Here is a 27,561-nt window from a genome sequence, read left to right on the forward strand (position 1 = left end):
TATAATATTTTGTTTTGATATAAATTCTTGCATTTAATCTGCAAAATAATTGAAAAGTAATTAAACTCTACACAGCTGTTTTATATTATTTTATTTTTCCATTTAAAACCATAGGTTCTACTATGGACACTATCATCCTAATTTAGGAATTCAGTTGTTTAAAATTGGCAAAATCCAGCTGTACTTAGGTTATTTTGATGAATCTGAATTCACCTTTTTGCAGGTAAAGCACAATATTAATAGTGAAATCTGCATTTTTTTTTATATTATACTGCATTTTTTAACTTGTAATACTCTATTGTATTATTGTTCATTTCATCTTTTTTTTTTAAATATTTGGAAGTTTTTTAAGGTAATAATGGATTAAAAAATCTATTGAACTATAAGGCTAGATGATATATAAGACTATATGTTTCAAGGGAAACATATAAAAATTATTAATTTATCAAGGACATCTTTGGGGAGAGAAGAAAAGCTCAGTTAATAACATTCAAAACTTATACTGTTATATAGTTTTTGTAATTCATTACAAGGTTACAAAATCATTTAAAAAAAAAAAAAACTATGAACGGTTAATCATGATTACTTCTCAAAACTTTGAGATTGGCATGCAATCAGAACAGATTGAAATTCAGGTGTTTTTCAGGTTTCACTAGATTCAGTGAACAGATGATAAATTTAAATCTATTTGGGTGCAGAATCTCAGTTTGATTCCAAAGCCTAGTGTTAATGCCATGGTGTGCTGAGCCAGATATAGCAGATTCCAAGAATTTGGTGTAGTCCTAATGTTTCTGGATTCTTATCTTGGCAGAACTGCCTACCTGTCTGGAATAACAGAGTTGACAGGAACAGGGTACTTGATAAACACCAGGTAAGTGAAAAGTATTATCCTTGGATGGTGTAAAAGAGGATTTCTAAAATGGTTTGAAAGTGGTAATAGATCAGACTTAAAAATAATCCATGCTGTTCATTTCTATCTTCTTTTAATGTATGGTAGAGCAACTCTTTTTACATCCATTTTGTGGTCTGGTTGGGGGATGATATTTATTGATAAATTTCTGGATAGCAGCTTGGTTATATCAGTCATGATGATTTTTATTTTGTTTAATTCTTCCAGCTGATTTCTTTCTGTTGATAAATATGAATAAGTAAATACACATTACGTGACACTTCAGTTTTGAATGTTTTTAACCAGTCTTTTTTTTCTCTCCCTGTTGATGCTCTTGTAACAGGAAAGAAATCTGTAGGAGTTAATAAATTCTATAATTTTTATGTTTCTCTCTTGGATCTCCTCATGTCTGAGGACTCGTGACCTTCCTGATGATGCTTCACCATTTCTTTCTCTCCTGTGCTTCTCTTATTACTTGTTCTATTTGGTCAATCCACCTATTGGGGGGGTCCCTCTTTTTTTTCCCCACACGGTTTACCCTGGATGATTACTTTTTCCAAGCAGTTGCCTTCCCTTCTACATATATTTCCAAAATATTGCAGTATTCTCTTTTCAATTATGTTTATCAGTCTTGTGTGGATATTCATTTCTTCTAAGATAATTTTGTTGGCTCGCTTTTCTGTCCAAGACACTCTTAACAATCTTCTCCAGCACCAGAACTCGAATGCCTCAATTCTTCTGTCATAGTCCAAGACATAGAGAAAGAATAGAGAAGACATAGACATAGAGAAAGAATAGAGAAGACATAGACATAGAGAAAGATCAAAAAAACTAAGGTTTCTACAAGCTTAATTTTCGTCTTTTTGGAGATGTGCTTGTCTTTCCAGATCTTGGTTAAATCAAGATCTGGAAAGTCATCGCTTTCTTAGCTAGTGCTATTTTCTTCTTATCTCTATTTTACATCCATCTTTTTTTGTTATTATCACTCCAAGGTAGTTGAAATGGTTGACAATTTCAATTCCTTCTATATCTATCTCTTCTGCATTGTTTAAAATCATTATTTTGGTTTTATCTTGATTTATTCGTAAACCGTGACTTAGGCTTTCCCCTGTTTGCTTGTTGCTATTATCACTGTGTCATCTGCATATTGTAAGTTAGTGATTGTTTGGCCACCTGATTTAATGCTACCATTCCACTTTTCTAGAGATCTTTTCATTATAGTTTCGCTGTAAAGGTTGAATAGTAATGGTGAGAGTATGCATCCTTGTCTTGATCGTTTTTCAAATTGGAATGCAGGGGAGGGACAGTTTACTGTTGCTTGATTTCCTTGATATAAGTTCTTTATGAGGGTTATTAGATGGTTTGGTATTCCTGATTCTTGCATGATATCCCACCTCATGCAGTCAAAGGCCTTGGAGTAATCTATAAAGCATAGATAAAGGCTTAAGTTGAATTCCCCTTTTTTTTTCAATTATTTGTCTGATGTTAGATATATGATCTCTAGTTCCTCAACCTTTTCTGAATCCTGCTTGTTCTTCTGAGATCTGATAGTCTATAAAACTTTGTAATCTCTCCTTAATGTGTAGTAAAATCTTGCTGGTATGTGAGATAAGGGCAATGGTGCAGTAGTTTTCACAGTTGTTGTGATTGCCTTTTTTTTGTAGATTGGTATAATGGTGGAATTGGTCCAGTCATTCGGCCATCTTCCAGATTTTGTTGCATAAATCATGTATCCAGTTGACTGCATTCTCTCCAAAGTTGTTCAACATTTCAGCTGGTATTGAATCAGGACCTGGAGCTTTGTTTTTTTGATTGCTTGTTCAGCTTCACTTTTGAGGATCTCTGGTTCTGTTTCCATGTTTTCCATAGCTCCTTCATCTTCTTGTTGAATAGCTGGGTCCTTGTAAAGTCAGCGCAATACTCTTTCCATCTTCTGGCTATGTCATTAGTGTCATTTAAGATCTTGCCATTTTCCTCTGCAATTATATTAAGTTTTGGTTTGATTTTTTGGTTATATCCTTAACCTTATTGAATAAATCTGTTGTTTCATTAGAGTTGGAGTGTCTTCTATTTCTTTACAGATGTTTTGGATATAGCTATTTTTATCTTTTTGAAAAGATTTCTTAATAGCTTTATTCAGGTTCAGGTAATTTGGGTTTTGCCAATCTATTATTTTAATTTGTTTCCTTTTTTCAATTAGTTCTAGGGTTTCTTTTGTAATCCATGGACTACCATTCTTCTTTTTTATTGGGATGTTTTTGGCTGCAGATTTTGCAATGGTTTGTTTTAGGTGTGTCCAATATGATTCAATGTTTTGTTCCTGAGGCATGTTTTTTTGTTTCTTGAGCTCTGATTCAATGTCCAATGTAAATTTTTGTCCATTTGCGAAAAGTCATATCTTTTGTTGCTGTTATTCTTGTTTGCTTTCAGATGGATCTTTAAATTAGAGATTAATAATTGATGGTTTGATCCACAATCTGCACCTGGCAATTTTTTGGTGTTATTGATTAGTGTCCTCCATCTTCTGTCAATTAAAATGTAGTCAATTTGATTCTTACATCGATTCCCAGGTGTCTACCCATGTGTATAGTCTCCTCTTGTGCTGTTTGTACATAGTGTTAGTGATCGCTAATTCCCTTTCAATGCAGAACTCCAGTAGTCTTTCACCTCGTTCGTTTCTAATTCCCAGTCCGTATTTTCCAATGATTCCATATAAGTGATCATCATGTGCATTGAATCCCACCTTAGCATTGAAGTCTCCTAGAACTTTTCGAATGTCCTTTCTTGGTATTGTATCCATAGTTTCATTTAGGTCTTTGTAGAATTCCTCACTTACTTCATCTTCTGCATTTGATGTGGTTGCATAAAATTGTATCAGCATTGTTGGAATTGGGTTGGTATTTAATCTTACTGTTATGATTCTGTCACCGACTGGGTTGTATCCTTTTACTGCTTTACTTATGTTTTTATTAACAATAATGGCAACTCCCTTTTCACTGTTATGGTCTGGACCAGAGAAAAACACCTTGTTTCCCTTATGTGTTGTAAAATGACCACGTTCTTTCCAGTGAGTTTCAGCCAACCCTAAGATTAGTATCTTATTGTCTTCCATTTCATTCTGTATTATGTCTAATTTCCCAGGTTGCAGGAGTCCTCTAATGTTCCATGTTCCTATCTTGAAGGTCTTTCTGAGAGTTATTTTATGATGATCTGGTTGGTGATTTTGTGGGCTGGGATTGTCATCAGTCTTGTTGACGTCATAGTTCCTCAGTCTAGTCAAATTTGGTCTTTGTTGCACATTCATTTCCCCTCCATGTACCACCTTAGTGTGCCAGGCTGGCAGTTTCTCCTCTGTTATAAGTCTGCATCATCATGAAGCTTATCATGGGATAATAGTAGAGTGGTTTTCCATTGCCTTCTCTACCAGTATCCTGGCCAGAGAGATGAACAGTTCGTCATAGCCCAAGATTATCATGTTGGAGCCAAGTCAGTCCTCTGGATCTCTGCTTCTTATAGCATATATACTACAAGAGGTTACTACTAGTAGCACTGCTGCTCACTACTAGGTATGTTAGTGGTTAGTTGCAAGAGGAGGAAACACCCCTGGTCCTCGAATACTCTAATAGCTCCAGGGAGAATGGAGGACCTCCTCCTGGGGTTAGTAAGAGACAAGAGATAGATAGAAAGCTTAAAGTAAAGAACCCTCGTTAGGAGGAATGTTAGTATGAGGGTAGAAGCAATAAGCAGAAGAATAAGAAAAAAGTATGACCAAAAGCTTGAAATAGATCATACTTAGCTCTGGGACCTCCGGTTAGCCATGCCCATGCCTGCAAGCTGTAAGCCCCATGGGGAAATCTGTACGAGTTAATAAATTCTATCATTTTTATATGTACTATTCATCATTTAATTTATAATAATATAAGACAAGTCATACAATAAATTGAGGCGGCAACTTGAATCATAAGAAACTGCATTGTGAAGGAAACAACAGTGCACTGGAAATAGTCAAAAGGTGTCTGAAGGAATCTACAGCTCACTGCATCCCAGCCTTAAGAGAATAAACCACATTAGAGTTAAGTGTATGAATAAAACTTTAAAATAACAGCTGCATAAAATGTTCTGGATCCATTATTGGAAGAGTGATTGACTAGATTCAGAAACAATATAATGAATAGGTCAGGAAAGTGACAGCCATGTTGAGGAAGAAGAAGACTATGCTAAGAAGTTAACTGAACAGACCAAAAGAAATTTGAAAGAACTCCTTTGCTGTTTGGCAAATTAAAGGAAAAATCAACATGGAAAAATAATTAGTGAATGTAGATGGTAGGAAAGTATCCGATTTACTAGAACTGCTGAGTTATTAAGTAATCACTTTAGTGATTAAAAGTTTTACATTCCAAGGCAGAACCAGTAGTTCTTTGGATGCTGAAGAGGAAGGAATAGAGTTAGCTGGGTTAGAAGTACTAAAGATATTGCTATGTTTGCAAGAGCTTAATGTAAACGTAGCAGTGGAATTAGATGGATGTTGGCATTGTCTTTAACTGTCACTTTAACTTGTAACTTTTTAAATAACTTTCACTAGATGTTGAAAATTTATTTATCACTAGGTTAGACTATAATAGATTTAGTTTAATCCTTTATCCCAGTGAGAGCAAACAAAGTTTGCGCCTGAAAATATCTTCAGGTCTAAATATAGTGTTGTACTATCTTATCCAGTAAGTAGTGCAACACCAAGGCAACTCGTGGCAAAGGTGGAGCAAGCTACCAGGCACTTCTAACCCAGTATCTCCCATAATGCAAAACACATTTCCTATGTGGATATGTATACTGTTATGCATTAAAGGGATTGGCCATCTACCCAGACTAGTTTCGACCTTTATTGAGGTCTCTTCAGTGGGAGCCTAATCTGGGTAGATGGCCAATCCCTTTAATGCATAACAGTATACATATCCACATAGGAAATGTGTTTTGCATTATGGGAGATACTGGGTTAGAAGTGCCTGGTAGCTTGCTCCACCTTTGCCACGAGTTGCCTTGGTGTTGCACTACTTACTGGATAAGATAGTACAACACTATATTTAGACCTGAAGATATTTTCAGGCGCAAACTTTGTTTGCTCTCACTTTCACTAGATATTTAACTTAACACAAGCAGTCGTTTCCAAATGAGGCTTTTTTGGGAATGGAGGCAAGATAATTCCATTATACAAAGTTGGAACTGACTGTTGCATTAAATCAGTATCTCTGAAATAGTCATTAAGGTACTGGAGAGGTAGGTTAGAACATCCAGAGGTAGATAAACGGCCTTTGATTAGAGCCAAAATCATCCTGACCTGTTTAGTGGATAGGATGGCTTTTTTTTTAGAGGTAGTTCTTGCTTTAGCAAGGTGCTCACATTTGTCAGTTAAGTGACAGTAGAATTGTAGATACAGACTAGAGCAGTGGTCTCCAAACTTTTTGCCGTGAGGGCCACATTGGGTACTTCAGCACTGTTCAGAGGGCTGTAGTAATAACAAACTCTAGAACTAGATATATGAGTTTTATCGAAAGCAGATAAAAACTGATTACAGAGTATGTGAGATTAAATAATCATATATTAATGACCATGAAGACTATCAGCAAATTTTTGCTAGTCGTTAGTTTTTTAACAGAATATACACAGACAATTTACATGTAACTTTTTTTTAATTTCGTATAATTTCGAGTTTTTTGTCAATGAACAGATCAGGAAATTTTGTTTTTATTTTGTTTTTTGCTCGTTAGTTCATTTTAACCGTGTTTTTACCGACTTTTTTAAGTGTTCTTATTTCGTGCAACATAAATTTTTTTTCGTTGATAAAAAAAGTTTAATCGGATGTAACTTTTTTATTTTGTTTTGAATTCTTTTAAATTTTTTTTCTTCGTTAGTCCATTTTAACCAACCTTTTACAGTCAGAAATACCGTAACTTGGATTATGGTTACTTTTTGCTATTCGGGAATATATTTTGACCACAGTTTTAATTAATGCATTTGAAATCTATCAACACCCCGTGTTTTTTTTTTTTTTTTTTTTTTTTGCAGATTCGTATTGAAAAATTAGTCCAATTGGCAGGCCAGATAAAATCATATTGCGGGCCGCATCTGACCTGTGGGCCTTAGTTTGAAGACCCCTGAACTAGAGGAATAAGTATGTAAAATAGTATTTTGACATAGAAGAGAGAGTGGCTGGTTGACAAGTATCTGAAAGTGATGTATAGAAGTACTGAATTCATAAAAGCATAAACCTGCTGCTGTTTGGCTTGCAAATACAGAATCCCTGTTGGCAGATTTTAACAGACTGGTTCTACAGTAAATGCAGCTGTCTGACATGATGATATAACTACTTTAGCAATGTGGTCCCTTAAACTCTTTTTACTGGCACCTCTATGTATCCAGTACTGTTAATTGGTTAGCATTCATAATCTTTCCCAACTTATTCCAGTTCTACAAAAACATAGTGAGAACTCACCATCAGTTGACCACTAAGCTGACATCTCTTTTATTCTCCAGTATCCATTCTTTTCAACTCCTCTTCTTCCTCTTTCTATTTTCTCCAGAGGACTGTTACCTGCACCCATTCAAAAAGAATGGTAAAAGTATCATCTTTGTTTTTCTCCAATGACCTGCATTGTACTGGTATACTAGGTAATTCTGCAGTTTCTCATGTGGAATTAATATAAAAGGAAAAAAAGCACAATCACACTATCTATCCATTTGATCCCTTTCTGATATATATAGGAGCATCAACACTATCAAAATTATTCAAGAACAGTCCAGCTGACTATTAGAGGGATTATTACTGATCATAATAATATCATTATCATTAGAGACCTCCAGGGAATTAAAGACTCATCAAGGTAGGCCATACATCATGCACACCAGCTATTATACCGTCTCTTAAACTGATTAACACTAAGAATAAAGTGCATTATGCAGAGTAACCAATATATAGAGGTATAAAAGTTTTTATATCCCCATATTTTAGCATTTCTGGTTGTTTTCACAAAGTAAACTGAGTAGAACAGTTTTATAATACAACCAGAAATGCTAAAATATGGGGATATAAAAATTTTTATACCTCCATATATTGGTTACACTGCATAATTCAGAAAGCCTGGTAAGAGGGTCGAATTCCATATGATCGGAGTAGAGCAGTCATAACCCATCTGTAAAAAAAAAAAGGAATAAAGCTGACTTTCTCAACTGAGTGTTCCTAGTAAGATTTATGTAGCATTTCTGAAGTATTCTTCAGAAATGCTAAGAAAAATTGCAGAGGAACTTGGAGAATAACAAAGCTGGGTTCAGGCTAAACAGAGGTTATCAAGATCAGATTTTCACTTTAAAACAAATGGTTGAGAAATCATGGATTTGTGAAAACAAACAAGGATTTGTTTTTAGGTTTTGTAGATCTGGAAAAGGCATATGACAAGGTTCCAGGAGAAAAGCTGTTCAAAACATTCCAGTTATATGGTGTAACTGGGACATTATATCAAGCAGTACATAGTCTCTATTTGAGTTGTAAATTAGCAGATAGAATTGAAGGAGATACAGGAAGATGGTTTGATGTTAAGTCAGGTGTGGGACAAGAGCGTACATTATCTCCACTGTTATTCATCTATATGGATTATATTATGAAGAAAGGCAGTATTAAACCTAATATCGAAATTTGAGATGTTAACCATAGCACCTTTACTGTATGCAGATGATGTTATACTCCTAAATAAATCCAGGACAAATCTACAGAATTCTGTGACCAAATTGAATAACTACTGTAATAAATTTGGAATGAAAATCAGCATTAAAAAGACAAAGACAGTGAAAATAAGCAGAAACATTGAAAACATCAACTGCATTCTGAATGGAGAACCTATAGAACAAGTGAAACATTTCAGCTATTTAAGCACAATTTTTAGTGAAGATAGCAAATTAAATTTGGAAATAGACAGCAAAATTAGCAAAGCTGGTATGATAGGAAGTCAACTGAATAAATTTATATTGAATAAGCAAGAAATTAGTCAAACCACTATATATAAGACAGTGTTCAAGCCAATGTTAACTTATGGATCTGAGAGTTGGGTTAGAAATAAAACTCTTGATCAAAGACTGGAGACCACAGATATGAACGTCCTGAGAAAGATTAGGATGACTGAACAGATGGCATCAATAGCAGTATCATATGAAAAACGAGGAGATTATTCTTATTCTTAACTTTCTAAGATAAAAGAAACCATCAAATCTCCTGGAGCTCAAAAAATCTACAGGAACACCAGCTTAGCTTTAATCTGCAATCAACTCAGAGTAGCTAAACATGATCTTGCTATCAACATTCATCAAGTTGCTGATCTCCGTACCTTTATCTCCGCAAGCTTAGACCCACAACTTTCTGACATAGTTCTTAATGTGGCTAAACACTCTATACAACATTCATATAAAAAACAGAACCAACATCTAAACCATAAATTTGTTTATCAAATATATAACAAAAATATTAAATAGACAAATCAAGCCTTTCCACGTTCCAGATAATTGGGTCGTCAACTTGTCCGGTTGCCCTTTAACGAGTAGTGAAACACTCATCCTCTCAAAAGGACATGATTTTGCTATAGTCCCTAAAAAAAAATTCCTTATTTAGATTTCCTGGTTAACATCGAATGGAACCTTAGTAATCTCTCCAGTAAAAAGGCTAATTCTCTCCACCTAGAAGTTGCTTCTACGCCACTTAAAGCCAGGCTTCCTCCTTCCAACATATCTCCTTCTGAAAAGAAAGCGCTACATTCCTTAAGAAGCAACTGTCGCTTTGTTATCACTAAAGCAGACAAAGGAAAAGCGACAGTAATAATGGATTCTTCAAACTACAGAAGAAAAATTTCTCTTTTACTTCAAGATCGCTCAACATACCAAGAACTTGATCACGAACCCACCAACAGGCAACTGAAGAAATTAAATTCCCTTCTAGATGAGGTGATAAGTTTAGATGTTAGAAAGGTTAAAAACACATTTTGGAAGACCTAGATTTTATGGTCTACCAAAAATTCACGAGAAAGATATTTCTCTCTGTCCTATAGTTGACTGTATTGGTTGCATAGCCAAATATTTAGCGAAATTATTGAAATCGTGCTCTTTTTTTGAAAAACTCTTTGGATTTCTTAAATAAATTAAAAAATATCTCATTACAACCTACTGATCTTATGGTGAGTTTCGATGTAGAATCTCTATATACTAATGTACCTCTCAAAGAGAGTTTACAATTACTTGCTGACATCTTCCCACAAGATATCGTAAAATTATTCGATTTCGTGATGCACTCTGGATATTTCTTGTGTCAAAACAAATTCTACAACCAAGTGGAAGGCACGGCCTTGGGAAGTCCACTTTCACCTGCTTTAGCCAACTTTTATTTGGAATATCTAGAGGACATCCTGTTTTCATCTATATTCCCTCAACCATCCTTTTATGTTAGATATATAGACATCTTTTCAGTGTGGTCTCACAACAGAGATTCCTTACCTTCCTTTTTATCCAAAATCAATTCCTTACATCCTCATTAAGTTTACCATGGAGATTGAAAAAGACAACAAGTTATCCTTTTTAGACATGCTCCTCATCCGCTCACCTTCAGGTATGCTGACAACAGTTTACATAAAACCCACTTTTACTGGACGTTACATTCTCAAACAATCTGCCCATCATTCTTATCAAAAAACAGGAATCATAAAATGTTCACTTCGAATCGCTAGAACTAAATGCTCAATTCCCCATGAATTACAGAAAGAACTTTCAACTATCAAAGAGCACATAAAATTAAATAGCTTCTCCAAAAAAACTACACAACATCTGTTCGATTCCAATCCAGAACAGCAAACAGTCAATACATCAAGTTCCAATTCCATATATTTCTGGGATTTCAGAACTAATTCCAAGAATTCTGAAGAAATTAGATTTAACAGCGCCACTTATATCCCTATTAACGAAATATCCACCTATTTCCCCTCTTCTAAAGATCAACTATGTCTGTGCCTGGTGTACATCAAGTTCCTTGTAACTGCAATCTGTCATAATTTGGACAAACATGACGCTCTATAGAAAAAAGAATACAAGAACATCAATCATGCATTCTTCACAACAAATCCGATAAGTCTGGATTGGCACAGCACGGAATAGAGATAAGCCAAAACATTCTCTGGTCCAATACTCGCCTTCTACACAGATGTCGCTATAAATTTGAATGCCTATTCAAAGAGAGTGCTGAGGACTTACTTCAACGCCCTAACTTGAATCGAAATGACTATATCCTTGTCAAAAATATGAGAAAGTTTAATCCGGTTAACACACTATGTGGCATTTGCATACCACGGTGCTTGACTGCATGAAGGAAAACTTTGTTTCGAATCTAGTCGTCGACTAGAGGAAATTTTTCTAAGCCTTTTTTCGGCCGGTTCCCGAGTTAGTCGATCTCTGGCATGGGCAAGCAGGTTTTTTCTCCCGGAGACTCGGGTTTTTCGCCCATAAACTCAAGAAAATCGACCGTAGAACCCACAGATTTCAGACATTAAACATATTGTGTTAGGGTTATGGCGGCACTTGTTGATCCGTCTCTCTTCACTGTGTGCTGCTTAATTAGTGATAACCTTGGGCCAGCTATCTCTGATTGGCTGCCAGTGGAGATTGAACTGCCCACTCAGTCTCCAAAAGTTAGATAGGGCTAAATGGCCTCGTCTACTTCCTATATGGCAATAAAAGGGCGTTAGCTGATTTTTTTTAACTTGAGACCTTTAATTCTTACATTAATCTAATGTTATCTTTAATTAAATTTATAAATTAAGATTGTTATATGAAATTGTGAATTAATACCTATAATTTATTCATCACTCGGATAAAATTTACCTCTCTTTAATGCTTAACAATGTAACATCACGTGGCTCGTTCTACTTTTGAATGATCGTTTGTATTCCACCTTGTAAAAACTGTTCCTATGAAGCCACTGAGGATAGTCTGTTAGTTTCAGACTGAAATATTTGGCAAATATTAAAATATTCTTGTGTTAACTGTAGATGTTATACATACTACTAACACTAGACATCAAAAATGAAAAGATAATTTGAAAAAGAAATTCATATTTATATACAAGCATAGCAATTCATGCATTGATAATGAAGCAGCAGCAATATGATTGCTTAAGGTAGCCTCCTAGCCCATACATGAATGAATTGTTATAAAATTTTTATTCCATACAGTAGTGCATACTTTTTATTGTGTAGTGCATACTGCAATTTTTATTGCATACAGTTAATTGTAGTACAGTATGTACTACAGTTATTTTATGCGGTTATAATTTAATACTGCATCTTTACATTTGTTTACATTTCTTTCGACTGCGAATGGCACCATGTACGGTCTGTAAATGTTTGTGTGCATACGTTTTGGTAAATTTTAACTTTTTATAATAGAGTTGTGTGTATTTTATGGTAGTAAATGACAAAATACACTAGTATTTACATATATTTTATGCATTCATGACATACCGAACTTTTTCTTAATTTTTTCGATATTTTTAGGCTATGCAGTTCATCTGTGAATTTTTTCAAATTGTCACAAATTTCAAAAAAATTTTCAAATATATTTATTAAAAAGAAATCAGCATATTAGCGAACCTGTGCAGTTCAAACCTATGTTGTTCAAGGGTCAACTGTATTCCAGTCCCATATTCACCAGTTTATGCAGCAACCGTTCATGTGATGTCCTATCAAATGTTTCAGCATATTGTACAACAGTATAGTATATCCATTCCCTTTATTCAACTCAGTTGTAACATTATTATAAAATATGAGAAAATTGTTCAGACACGATTTCTCTTCAGTAAACCATCTTGTTCCTTGCAAAGTGTAATTTGTCTGTCAACCCATTTCTATATGTGATTTCTAAACAACTTTTTCAAAATCCCCACAACCACTCCAGAGATATTGATAAGTCAGTAATTAGACATATCAATCTTTGTACCATCCTTGTGCGATGGGATTATCTTTACATTTTTCTATTCCTGTGGAATATTTCCTTTGCTGAGACTCAAATTATACAAAAACACATGAAGGACCTAGCCACTTTAGCTGAACATTCTTTTAACATACATGCTTTTATCTCTTCTGTCCCTATTGCTTAATTGTTATCCAGGTAATGCCAAGGCTCTAGAACCTCCTTCTTGTGCATACACCAGATTGAGAGATCTTGGTGAATCTGTTTGAATTATCATATCTGTTTCTGACACAAGGGTACTTACCATATGCATTCAGTAAAGTTATTCTTCCACATTCATTCTTTCTTTTACTTGCAGCATAATGATAAAATTCTTTTGGGTGTCTTTAGTCTGCACAGCCAACTTTTCATACTCCAAATCAGTTTTCTGTACAGTACTTACAACTTTCTCTCCTGTGCTTTACATATTTCCTGATATTCCTTCCACATCATCTTATTATTATTATTGATTTCTTGCTTGTTAAGATCTCATTCCATTTCATTCCTATTAAGCTTTGCATTTCAAAGCTTTCCCTGCAGTACTGACATTCTTCTCATTCAGTTAACTGATGCCATAGGACCAAAGGTATTCCAAGTTTGTAATAATTTCCAGCATTGTATTACAAGAATGTAACCTGTCCTAATCAAAACATCCATATATACCTGGCTACTTCTCGGATCAGTATGGCATGGTCACTGTCATCAACTGGTAGCAAATCAGTCACATCCATAACTGAAACTACTATGATCAAATCCAACACTCTTTGACCTCAAGTTCCTTCTTTCACAATACTAGCTGAGAAAATTGTTTTGCATCAGCTCAATAAATTCTCCTTCATTCTTATGAGTTTTCTCTGCTGTCCAGTGTTAATGTTTGGATAATTTAAGTTGCCCATAATGATTACTTGTTTATCCATTAGGATAATTTGGTGAGGCAGTTTACCATATGGTTCATCCTATTATCCTCTACTTCATGCTAGATAGCCTCAAATTCACTGTTACATGAGGCATTACTGTTATTGCTTTCTTGAGTTTTTATCCTAAATGGACTGAAATCATCTGATAACATTAATAGTATCTTTCCTCCTGTTTTGTCTCTTCTGTTCTTCCTGAAAATATTAAATCGTTTATGCTCGATTCTGTTTAATACATTTGACTCTCTGAGCCAGGTTTCACTAATCCCATCAACCTTAGGCCTCAACGAATACAATCCCTTTGTTCCTGCTGCTACTGACATTTATCTATAGACATAACAAGTTACATCCTGGCTTTTCATAGTCTTGCATCTGCAGTTTGCTTGGCCCAGATGGGCAACTCTCCCATCCTGAAGTATGCACACACACTCAAAACCTTATCACAGTTACATACCTTAGCTGGCTTACACCTGTAGATGTATGTTTATATAAATATTACTGACTGTGCATGTGTAAATATAACATAAGATATATATAATGATCAGTTATATATATTGATTAATTGGAGATGAAGCAAAGAAGAGTTGCAAAGATGATATCAGGATTATGAAGTGTACTATTATGAGGACAGATTGAGAGTATGTGAAATGCAGGTACTGTTAAACCAAAGAAAGAGAAGTGAATATGATAGAAGTCTATAAATTTCTGAAAGGTAGATGTTATATCATGCCAGTTGATGGAATTTCAGGAGAGTACAAGAGAGACACTCGTTGAAGTCAAATTTATGTGCAATTAAGAAATGGGTAAGGGCTAGATTTTCTCTCACAGAGCAGTGAGTGGAACAATTTTTCTGTTGAAGTAGTTTAGTACAACTAACTTGAATGAGTTTGGGAGAGTATGATGGCTGGTTTGGATGAAATAGGACTGTCCTCAATAATGCACACTGAACCTTTTTAAAACTTTTAAAGATATCTCTCACTACATGGCGAGGCCTGGTGTGGCATGTCACCAACCATCGGAGTAACCATATGGCATCTATGGATGCCCAGTGAACATATAGACAGAACCTTGTCATAGAATTCCATGTCTGATTCTGCACCACACTGTACACTCATGAAATTTATGAAAAAATAATTTTTGAGCAGTTATTAATTTTCAATAAATAGTCATGAACTGTTACAAATATCAAGACTTCACAGTGTGACTGTAAATCAGATAAGGCAAACATTGACTAGTCATATATGAAGCCAAAGAAATGTGGTTCAGATATATGGAGTTCTCTGACAAGGTTTAATGTGTATTTTTAAAATGTAAAGACAAGTGGAGACCAAGCAGTGCACATGCACTGATTGAAATTTGCATGTGCTCTCAATAGTTAGCTTAGTTGTACTCAATAGATTACCAACAGCTGAGAAGTGAATTGCAGTTAGCTATTTCTTGTTAGATAACTGTGTACTTTTTTAAAACCAATGTTCATCTTTCTCAGCAATTGGAAATGGTGTTGAAGATATTTTGCACACACTTTTATTCAAACCAAGAATAAGAGATTCAGTTACATAGTTTTAAAGACAAAAAGAGTGAAAAAAAGATTGTATGATCTCAGTTCAGTTTCAGCTGAAAAAAATTCGCTTACAGAATTAAGTAAAAAAAAAAATAACCCTTTTATGCTAACATGATAGAAAGTTCACACCTCAGAAAGGATGAAGCTGATGTATAAATCTAATGTTTTTTTTCCTTAATAAAGTAATTTCTTTATACAAATTTAGTGACTTTTAATAATGTTGCCTTATCACAGCCCTCCCACCTCCTTCCTGGATTCAGCCAATCAAACTTTGTTTTGCTATTAGCGTATACCTAAACAAAATGATGGTACAGTGTGATGACATTTCATGCCAACTGGGGCCATCGCATTAAACAATGCCCCTGCTTGAAATACTTAAAACAATAAACTTAACAAAGTCTGCTGTTTTAAGTGTTTCAAGCTTAAACTTTTATATCAACAGAATTCACAATTGGCACATCACCATAAGAAGTATCAACAGAAAACAAGTGGAACTGGCAATAAAATTAGAAAAGCACTATGTCAACATAGTTTTATCAAAACAAAGAAGACAAAAACAGATGAGATTCCTCTAAAAAAAATATTCCTATAGGATTCAATATTAAATACGAGGATAATCTTGAATGCAGGTATACTGATGCCTCTATTTTGATGTGCATCTACATCAAATTGGAGAAGAGACCATTATAATTGTCCCTTTGGTCCACTGACCATTCTATTAAGGAAAAATTGGAGGAATAGTAATAGAAGAAAAGGCCCAAGCATTATATATGAGGAGCTGATTGCTTTTAAAGCAACTCTCAAGGCTTCAAATAAAATGTTGACATTACATTAACTAATTTAATTTAATTAGCTAATATGTAACTGTTCCTGAAGGCTATTGAAAAAGTTTAGAAATGGAGGAAAGAGTACTGTAAAAAGAATCAGCGATATAAAGGTGACATGAAACTTTTGTTTAGCTACTTTTATGCATTACTTCACTTTCCAAGTGTTTCCTCTGTGCCTTTCAGCTTACATTAGCTTACTTGCTAGGAATTTTTTGGTTCGTTAGAGGAGGTAGCTGACATAAAAGAGAAAGGAAAGCTGGTCCCAGTTGGAGCACAATAGGAAATGAATGTGAGACATATATTTAGAAATATTTTGGGAGAATTTGGAGAAAACAAAACTAATAATAATGTAAGCACCTGTTATATTTCTGTTAAGGATATGGACTAGTCATTACTAATACCATGTTCCAACGTAAAGATGTGTACAAATTTGCATGGACCGAAGACACAAGAAATAAGTCTCATTGGTAATCTTATTGTTAATAGCAATAATGAAAATGAGACACACGAAACAAATATAATTCAAGGAAAATTTTGAACACAAGAACCAAATGAGACCCATTGGCTAGCTGATGAAAACATTGATAGATTCAGCAAGAGAGGCATGTGGCAAGATTGTTTGAAAACTAAAATCAGATTTCCATGGAAGACTCAGGAAGTTAAAGAGGCACTCATGGAAAAGCGCTTATTAAAAGTTCATAACAAGTAAGTCAGCATGTGCAGTAAAAAAATGACAAAAGTATAAGAAAGTGAAGTAAACAAAAGTCAAAATGGAAAGGCTAGTAAGAATACAGAAGATAAACATCAAGGTGGTGGCAAACTGTCGTGAAAACTTTTGTTTAGCCACTTTTATGCATTACTTCACTTTTCTACATTTTTCTCTGTATTCTCTCAAAGCACATTGGTTTACTTTCTAGGAACTTTTGATAAGCTTTCTTCTTTTCCGTGAATATCTCTTTAAATTGATGATTCAACATGGAATTCTGATTTTTCTACCCTTGAAGACAGCTTCACCATACTTCTCTGGCTGAACTTTTTTTTTTCAGAGTTTGCCAGTAGTCTCCAAGGTTTCTTGCTTAAAAACTCATTTTTTCTTGATGCATATTTTTATATTTTAATCAACAGTTCATCTCTGAAAGCTGCTCAACTTTGATTCTTTTTAAAACTTTTAAAGATATTTTAGATGTTTAGAGCAGTTATATGAATGAGTACTTCATATAGCAAAAATCATCAAAAATCTGAAATGGAAAAGGCAGCTAGAGAAGATAATATTCACCAGGATTATAGTGGTTCAGAAGGTCAAATAGAAGTTAGAAAGTAGATGATTTGAGTAATAATACCCATCTATAAAAAGAGGATAAAACTGAATGTGAGAATCACAAAGGAATTTCCCTATTGAGTGTTCCAAGTAAGACTTACACAATGTTTAATGGCTGGGTGATATAATAACGTTTATTAGACATACACATTCACAAGAAAAAAAAAATTTATTACTGCAAATATTTCAACCAGAAACTAACTGGCACAAGGTGAAGCTAGAACAGAGAAAGTCCCATTTAAAGAGTTGAGCCATGTGCTGCAATGCTATGAGGGTTGTTTGAAAAGTCTGGTAAAAAAATAAGTTACATTTTTATGGAAAAAATCACCTTTATGACTCAACATAGTCTCCATCGAGGTCTACACATTTGGTCCAGCGAGTTTCCATTTTTTTCTTCCCATCTAAAAGGTAGGATTTGTCAAATTGTGTAAAATAGTCATTGACAGCTTTGATGACATCCTTGTTTAAAGAAAATTTTTAAGTTTGGGAACAAGAAGTCACATGGGGCCATGTGCGGAGAATATGGTAGATGTAGAACCAATTCGAACCTCAATTCGTGCAATTTTACCATTGCAATGGTTGATGTGTGGGCTGGTCTTGATGAAAGAGCACTTTTTTGTATGCCAATCTTGGCCATTTTTTCTTCGGCTCTTCTTTTAAATGGTCCAACAATGATGCATAATAGACTCGTGTTATTTTCTTACCCTTTTCCAAATAGTCTGTCATGATAATTCCTTGGGAATCCCAAAAAACAGTGGTCATCACCTTCCAAGCTGACAAAACGTTCTTCACTTTTTCGTTCTCTTTCACTGGGCATTGTCCACTGTTTTGACTGCTGCTTGGACTCAGGTGTGTACTGGTTGGATCCAAGTTTCATCTACAGTCACGAATTGACGCATAAAATCAATGCAAAACAATCTGGCGCTGTGTCAGAAAGAACGAAAAGCAAAAACAATCAACAATTAAATATTTTTTAAATAGATAAATGTAATTGTGTAGCTCAGTGGATGTGGCGTTTACACACCACGGCGCTTGGCCGCACGAAGGAAGACTCGGTTTCGAGTCTAGTCGGCGACTAGAGGAAATTTTTCTAAGCCTTTTTTCGACCAGTTCCTGAGTTAGTCGATCTCTGGCACGGGCAAGCAGGTTTTTCCCCCCGGAAACTCGGGTTTTCCGTCCCGTAAACTCAAGAAAATCGACCGTAGAACCCACATTATTTCAGACATTAAATATATTGTGTTAGGGACCACGAGATGGCGGCACATTTGAGCCGTCTCTCTTCACTGTGCACCGCTTAATTAGTGATAGCCCTGGGCCATCTATCTCTGATTGGTACCAGTGGAGATTGAACTGCCCACTCAGTCTCCAAAAGTTAGATAGGGCTAAATGGCCTCGCCTACGGGAATAAAAAAAAAAAGGCGTTAGATGATTTTTTGATTTTTATTTATTTTCAGTTATTAAATTTTGTAATCTAGTATGTAGACTCACATCTTTTAGCCTTTTTTTTTTATTATTTTTTATTTACATTTCCTGCTATTTACACTTTTTCCATCAGTCCCCTGAAAAATGTAAAAAAGGGGTTTTACTATAATTATTTTTTGTCTGTTAGTTAGCATCTTTGATAATTAATTGGAACAAAAATTTTAGTTATACATGTGGTATGGACTCCAGAAACAGGTTGCAAGAAATCAAGGTTTTTAAAAAAAATAAAAAGTTAATTTTTTATTAGTTTCTACTTGTATTTACTTCTTTAGTGTTCAAAATTCAACAGATTTAGTCAAAATATTGCTTTTTCTACTCTTCTTCAACCGTTTGGTTCAGTCCACTGCTGGACAAAGGTCTCCCCGTGGTTTTCAAGACCACTCAGTTTTCTACCTCTTCCATACATCTCACTCCTGCAACTTGCTCCAGTTCATCCCTCCACCTTCTTCTCGGTCTTGCTCCTCTGCACTCTGTTGTTTTTCTAGTCCATCTCCACTTAACCTGTTTAATGTATTTTACAATATGATGTTACATATTACATTATGACAAGATGTTACATAAATAATGAAAATTATAAATACAATTTATGTGTGTTATTATGATGAAAATATCATTTTACGTAGGGGTGTACATCACTATAATTATCCACAAAAGGTGAGTGTAAATTATTGAATTAAGCCATTCAGTTTTTGAAATGCCACGACCTCGCATGCGATCACGAACACGACTCGTTGGACTGCCTCAAATTTGGTCACCTTTCGTTTTGAAGTTCTGTGTCACTGTCGCTTGACTTGGAGCTCACATTTGTGGGGAGATCTGCTTCCTCTTGTTCTAATTCAATCATCTAATTCAGATCCTTCATTATTGGGTATTTCCTTGAGTATTTGTTCTAATTCGCATTCAGTCAAGAACCATTTTACACCCCTGCTTTTGGCACCCAGTGGTGCCAAAAGCAGGGGTGTCAGAAAGAAGAGAGCCATGAATCCCTTATATTGAAATGAAATTTCAATATAAGGATGGGTACCAGGGTTTCTTCGTGATAGGGAGGAAGTGGAGAGGGTCCAGAGACGAGTGACCAAGATGATAGCCGGTCTGTGGAATGAACCTTATGAGAATAGGTTGAGGATTTGTGGGTTGCAGAAATTGGACGATAGGCGAAGAAGGGGTGATATGATTGAGACATTCAAATTACTGAAGGGTTTTTATAAGAATTGTCAGTACCCTCCTGAATGAATTGTTTGAGGTAGCAAAAGAAAAGAGTGAGAGAGTTAGAATGATTAGTCTTTTGCCACGGTATGACAGTGAAATGTTTAAAAAGAGGGCCATAATTGCAAATGACTTTATGCGTGGGTTATGTATGACGAGTGGTGTGGAATTTGTGGACGCGTGGAGTGAGTTTGATGGGTGAAAGGATCTAGATAAGATGGATGGCTTGCATTTGAATGGTTATGGTGTAAGAAGACTTGAGAAAATGTTGCTGAATGTAGTGGATGTGCAAATTCAGGGAAACTAGATTTGTTAAGGGGGGGGGGATATACAGTCCTTAGGGAGGCAGTTGAATGTAAGAATGAATATAATATGCTAGAGCAAATAAGGACAACAAACCAGAGTGGGATAGTTAATATAAGGCATCAAGATAGGGTTGGGGCTAATGGAGGTCTTAAATTCATGTACACTAATACTAGGAGTATTAGGAACAAGAAGGAAGAGTTTTTGGCCATGGTTGGCACTTCCAGACCACAGGTTATTGGTATTAGTGAAACATGGCTGACTGTAGATGATATAGCTAGTGGGATTGAATGTGATGGGTATAGTGTGTTCAGGAATGACAGAGAGAATAAAATGGGGGAGGAGTATTGTTGATGATAGCTGATGAGCTACAGCCAAGGAGAATAGAAGTTGAATTGCAGGATAGAGAAAAGAGCACATTTGGTGTGAGATTGTGGCTAGCAAAACTAAATATACAATTGGGTGCTGCTACAGAAAAGGTGATGGAAAAGATGATGGTGACAATATGCATAAGCAAATAGAAGAAATGAGTGGAAGGAGGGTGATTATTATGGGAGATTTCAACTATGGTCGCACTGATTGGAGTGAGGAGAGGACACACGGGAGGAAGGAATTGAATTTTATGCGGTTATTAAGGGATAACTATCTGCGACAGCATGTAATGGAAAATACTAGGGGTCAGAGAGTGCTTGACCTAGTAATTACATCTGAGGATTTGGCTGTAACAAATATGACCACATTGCCACCAATCAGTGAGAGTGATCATAGGGTCTTGACTTGGGAGGTGGCTAAAGGTGTAGAATTTTCAATTAAGACAGGGTACATGTGGAATTATCGGGCTGGAAAGTATGACAAGCTTAGGAGTTTGATTGGCTCAGTGCCATGGCATGTACAACTGCAAGGACTAGAAGTTGATAGTGCATTGGAGGTAGTTAAGAAGTGCTTGTATGAAGCAATGGCTGACTGTATACCTAGAGTCCGAATAATAAATCAAGTAGGGGTTAAATGAATGAATAACACCATTAAGCTTGAGCTGCAAAAAAAGAAACAACTATGGAGGGAATTTAAGGAGAAAGGTGACCGGCAGGCACATGAACGGTATAAAGCGCAGGCCAGAAGGGTGACGAGTGTGGTAAGAAAAGCAAAAAAGGATTACGAAAGAACATTGGCCATGCAGGCTAAAGAGAATCCTAAACAGTTTTTTAGATATGTAGCAAGTAACAGGAAAAATGTACATGGCAGAATGATTTTAAAGAATGCCGATGGTAGGGAGGTAACTGAATCAGTTGAGATAGCTGAGTTACTGAGTGAGCACTTTGCAAGAATATATCATCCAGGTGGTGACATTGCAGAAACGAATAAACCAGTAGATTATACGGAAATTGTGGTGAATGAAGTGGAGGTGAGTAGTCTATTGCATAACCTCAATGTCAATACATCTGTGGGATTGGATGGTATACCAGCTCGTGTTGTACGAGAAGCAGCTAAAGAATTGTCAGTACCCTTGACCATTTTGTTTAATTTGAGTCTCGGGTCTGGGTTAGTCCCGAGCGGGTGGAAAGAGGGGAAAATAGTTCCACTGCATAAAGGTGGTTCCAAGACTGCTGTTGTAAATTACCGACCGATTAGCATATCAGGAATCATTGTCAAGGTCTTAGAGAAATTAGTCAAGAAAAGAATACAGGATTGGATAGATGAAAATGGGATATTGTATGGGGGACAACATGGTTTTGTGAAGGGTAGATCATGCCTCAGTAACTTGCTCACGTTTTATAACACAGTGACGGCTGAACTGGATAGGGGTAATGGGTTTACAGTGATACTACTGGACCTTGCCAAGGCCTTTGACAGGATACCACTTGTTTGCTGATGATGCAAAGTTGGGTAGAGCGATTGTGAGTGCACAGGATGATTTGGATAGTTAGGAGGAATGGGCTAGGAAAAATGGATGTCAGTTTAATGTGGCAAAGTGTAAGGTTATGCACTTTGGGGTGAAAAGAATAGCAGCAGTATATCCCATAGGTGGAACCGTACTCCAGGAGATTGATGAGGCCAGGGATTTGGGAGTGCTGGTGGATAGGGAGTTGAAGTTTAGGGGGCACATTGCAAAAGTAACTAAAACAGCTCACCAAATCACTTGGCTTATGAAAAATACTTTAACATGCAGAGAGAAGCAAGTTGTTGTTCCTCTGTATCGAGCCTTGATAAGACCCCATCTGGACTTCTGTGCCCAGTTATGGGCACCAGGGTTTCTTCGTGATGGGGAGGAAGTGGAGAGGGTCCAGAGACGAGTGACCAAGATGATAGCAGGTCTGTGGAATGAACCTTATGAGAATAGGTTGAGGATTTGTGGGTTGCAGAAATTGGACGATAGGCGAAGGAGGGGTGATATGATTGAGACATTCAAATTACTGAAGGGTTTTTATAAGATTGATCCAGAAGATATTTTTGAAAATATGACTGGTGGTGGGAGGACTAGGGGCCATGCATGGAAGCTGGGCAAGAGCGTGGTTGACAAGGGTGTTAGAGCTAGGTTTTTTACTTGGAGAGTGGTGAATGAGTGGAATAAGCTTCCAGAGTTTGTTGTGGGTGCTACGACCGTGAATGAGTTCAAGGCAAGATATGATAGATACTGTGTGAATGTTGAATAGTTGTTCCAGACATGATGTTAGGGCCTCCCTCGATGAGTCTGTCGACTCCTTGGAGTTTCCCGGAACAACAATAATAATAATTGTTTAGATTGGAGCAACCAGAGTTATGGCGCGATGTAATATAAACATGCACACTTGCGAATGTACGTGACACAGCCAGTGGGCAGGCTTTACAATATACTAATATAAATTCCCTTTTTTACTAAAAAAATCAACTATTCTTATGGATAATGAAGCTGAAGGTTCAAATTTAACTACAGTACAGTCTGATAATGAATTTCAAGCATATATTATTATTTTTGGAATTTTTAATTTAGTGATGTAAATATACATAGATGGGATTTTGGGTTCATGTGTGATCGATGTATATTTACATCAATAAGACTCAAAGTGTTAATGCTGATGTAGTGTCCCCATGAACTGCATCTAACTCAACTTTGATCTGCACGTTTTATCACTGCATAAAACTCGTTTTTCTCCATTTTTATGAAAAATGTGAACACAGTCATTTTAAATGTTTGCCAAATAAGAACTACACGTTGCACATGGCTAAAATTTTGCAAAGGGTCATGAAAAAGATAATATATGCTGACACTGGTATGGATGAACGAATTGTGTCGCCATCTATTGGAAATTTACCAAACTTTTAAAAGGACCCTCGTACCTGGCAGGTGATTTTTCCGGAAGCATTTCTTGTTGAATGTCATCTGCTCCAGCTGCCTTTCCACATATTAAGTTTTTGATGGCTTTTCTACTTCAAGTGGTTATATATAAACTCCTGAGTTGCATTCCTCTTGAATATTTTCTATCACCATTCCATTACTTCTTGTTTCGTTTAACAGTCTTTCAAAGTAATTGTTCACAACATTTAGGATATCTATATCTTCAGTTTTCTTGTCACCTTTATTATTTACTGATCTCTTTTACAGTACTATTTTCCTCCATTTTTAAGTGTTTTCTATAGCCTTCAGATCATTTTCTCACCTTCCTGCCCTTTATCTTTTGTATTCTTTATCATGGCTTTTGTTTAGCTGCTTTCACCACATTGCGTAGGTCTTTTACAGTTTTCTCTGTATTCTCTCAGAGAATACATGCTGACTTACTTTCTAGGAAGTTTTGACATGCCATCTTCTTTTCAATTCAACTTCTTGTGTTCACCATGGTGTCCTGAATTTTCAACCCTTGTAGACAACTTCATTGCATGCTTGTCTAAATCAAAGAATGTTTTCAATAAATTAACACGATAATACAAGGAAATGAGTGAATGATATTTATTCACAGTAGTAGAAATAGGCTGTTGAATACAAAGTGGAACTCGGACAATGGATTAATTGAAACATTGAGAGCCACACTATGTTATACATAAAACAGCAACTGAGGAAACATTGTATTATTAATTAAAAAAAATGATGTGTGAATAGAGTAAGCCTGTTTCAGACCATAGTATATTGTCAGGCCAAAATATGGCCTTTGAATATTATTCACTCCTTTTCTGGTGTTAGCATGTTAATTTTATGAAACACCTTATGGCACAAGTATCTCTAAAACAACAAGGAATGTCTTCTTGAATCTTTGATTGGGTCTTTTCAGGTTTCCAAACTTTTTTTTTTTTTTGAATCATTTTGTAGTCTTCAACCAGTTATTTCTGATGGGCTACCAGTGGCGAATGAACTTCCTCTCAGTCTCCAAAAGTTAGATAGGGCTAAAACAGCCTAGCCCACTCCCTATAGGGAATAAAAAGCAGACGATTTATTTATATTTGTATAATCTTGTATGGTAATTCCATTGCACAAGGGTGGTGCAGAGACTGATGTATCCAACTAGCAACCAATCAACATCTTAGGAGTGGTGAAGATTTTGGAAAAGTTGGTTTTCCAAATTTTTTTGAAAAAACTTTCCCTTGGTAAACCCATTTGTGAATGTGAGCCACATTCAGAAATGGGTTTACTAAGGGAAAGTTATGTTTTAGTAACTTGCTCACATTCTATAATAATGTTACCAGAGTTAGACAAAGGGAAGGGATACACCATGATACTTTTGGATTTTGCTAAGACTTTTGACAGAACATAGCTAATAAAAATTGGAGAAGATGCAATTGGATTATAAACTACTGGCATGGATAAGAGGATGGCTAACTGACAGATATCAAAAAGTCTTATGTGGGGGGGGGGGGGTTGAATCTGCAAGGTTCAAAGTAACCGGTGGTGTGCTTAAGGATCAGTCCTTGGTCCATTGTTATTCAATGTGTACATTAATGCCATTGGGAAGAATTTGACAGGCAATATATGGCTGTTTGCTGATAGTGCAAAGATAGGTAGGGTAATCACGAGTATTATATGCAGTACTTGCAGAATGATTTGAATATTCTGGAATTGTGGGCATTTGAAAATGGCTATCAGTTCATTGTTATAAATGTGAGGTCATGCACTTTGGTGTGATTAGATATCCAATGTCATATTATATTGTGGAATTATGCTAGAAGAAACAACTAATCAGGCTAGGGATCTTGGAGTTTTAGTATACAGAAAGTTGAAGTTCAAGGGTCATATAGCAAAGATTGTAAATACAACTCAGAAAATAATTGCAATGCTGAAACGAACCTTGACATGTAAAGTAAGAATGTTGTTTTACCTCTCTACAAGGCCTTGATAAGACCTCACTTGGACTATTGTGCACAGATCTGATCTTCTGGTTTTCGTGGTGATTCTTATACAGTGGAAAGAGTGCAAAGGCGAGTGTTAAAAATGAGATCAGGATTGTGGAATACTGATTATGAAGACAGATTGAGAATTTGTAGGATGCAGATGCTAGCAAACAGGAGAAAGAGGGATGATATAATTGAGACTAACAAACTTCTGAAATGGTTATACAGAATTTCAGTAGATGCAATTTTTTTCATTTTATGGAGGGGTAAAGGATGCAAGAGCATCCTTGGAATTTGAAAATGAATACTGTCAAGAAGGGGATGGTGATGACTAGATTTTTCTCTCACAGAGTGATGTGTGATGGGAATGGGTTGCCATTGGATGTTGTGTGTGCAAGTAGCATGAATGAATTCAAGAACAGGTATAACAGCTGGTGCGAATAATATGGACTCCCTCGATGAGTTCCTGACTCCCCGGAGGTTTTAACTGTGTCTAGTTTACCTCTGAAAACTGATTTCTTTTTAAAATTTTTGTGCATATTATTTGTTACATTATGAAATTATTTTTTATCTTGCTGAAAACTGAATTATTTGAAGTTAATCTGTTAATTATTGTTTAAAGTTTGAAATTAACAAATAAGAAGGTTAGTATCCTGGTTCACAGATACATAATGATTGGAATAAAGAGGTATGATATGTAAAAAATACATAATAATTTTCCTTTTATTTAAACAGGCACAGAAAATTCTCTCTGTTACTCATGGAACCAACCATTCCTTATACCAGTCTCTTCTGGAATTTGTATACCAGTGTCAGTCTGAAAAATACATGGAAAATGTGTGCAAAGAAAGAGAGACATGTAGTTAGACATACTTATGGATTTAAGTTTCTTTCCAGCATAAATGACTCATTTGTAATCATCGTACAAAACATCTCTTATCTATGATATAAATCTACTTTTATAAATTGAATATTAACTACTTCTTTGCAAATTGTACATAAGACAATGTATGCCACATGTATATATTATGTAAAATTTGAAATGTTCTTTATTCATTATATGCTCAAGTAATGTGTTTTTAATTTAATTATGCAAGTGCTCGTTGTAAATAATTTTATGTAATGAATATTTTAAGATCCATAAGAATATGTATCATGTCAAAAACTAATGAAGGATCTGATGTTTAAGAAATAAAATTTCAAATAAAAAGCAAGATTAAATATTAGTGTTTCATTTAAGCGGCACTTAATTTTCTATAAAGAAATGTCACTAGAAAATTTTCCACGCAGAGGAAAGTAGCATAAAAATTGTTTAATGGTATTATTTACCAATATTTCATATTTTAGCAGATAATTGTGTGTCATATATCTCTGAGATTTTGTGCCAAGGAATATAATTCATTGGTATTTGTACCAGAACACATTCCAACTCAACACCAACAGAGTTCAAGACTGGTACTATTGACGTATCAATGGAAAAGAAATTGAGCCAGCAGAAGACTTGGATAAGTTTTCTGCTAGTTCATTACAAAGAACAGACAAGGAGGGCGACTTAGTTGATAAGGGTAGCAAAAGTGAAATAAGAGCAATAGTTAGCTAATGAAGCCAAAGAGAATCCTATTCAATAATGTAGCCAGCAAAACAAGAAATAACAGACTATATTCTCACAAAAGGAATAAAGAGAAATATGTTAAAAACTTGAAAAACAATCCCATATGAACAAATAACATAAAATTGAG

General features: G+C 35.5%; 1 protein-coding gene across 3 annotated transcripts in view; it reads left to right on the forward strand.

Moving 5' to 3' along the window:
• Positions 1–27,048, forward strand: part of LOC150108681 (histone-lysine N-methyltransferase SMYD3-like) — a 197,170-nt gene extending 170,122 nt beyond the window's left edge. For 2 of the 3 annotated variants that reach the window (XM_090416146.1, XM_090416147.1), the window contains exons 11-12: positions 115–223; positions 26,558–27,048. In XM_090416146.1, coding sequence (XP_090272272.1) covers positions 115–223; positions 26,558–26,689 — 241 coding nt within the window. In that variant the 3' untranslated portion in view covers positions 26,690–27,048. Of the gene's footprint in view, positions 1–114; positions 224–646; positions 872–26,557 lie in introns of all 3 variants that reach the window. The other variant, XR_016550678.1, reaches the window with a different exon arrangement.
• Positions 27,049–27,561: the final 513 nt, after the last annotated feature.

Source organism: Typopeltis vanoorti, chromosome 3 (genome assembly GCF_054136105.1).
Source record: "Typopeltis vanoorti isolate ZY-2024b chromosome 3, IOZ_Tvanoo_1.0, whole genome shotgun sequence".
Classification (NCBI taxonomy): Eukaryota; Metazoa; Arthropoda; class Arachnida; order Uropygi; family Thelyphonidae; genus Typopeltis; species Typopeltis vanoorti.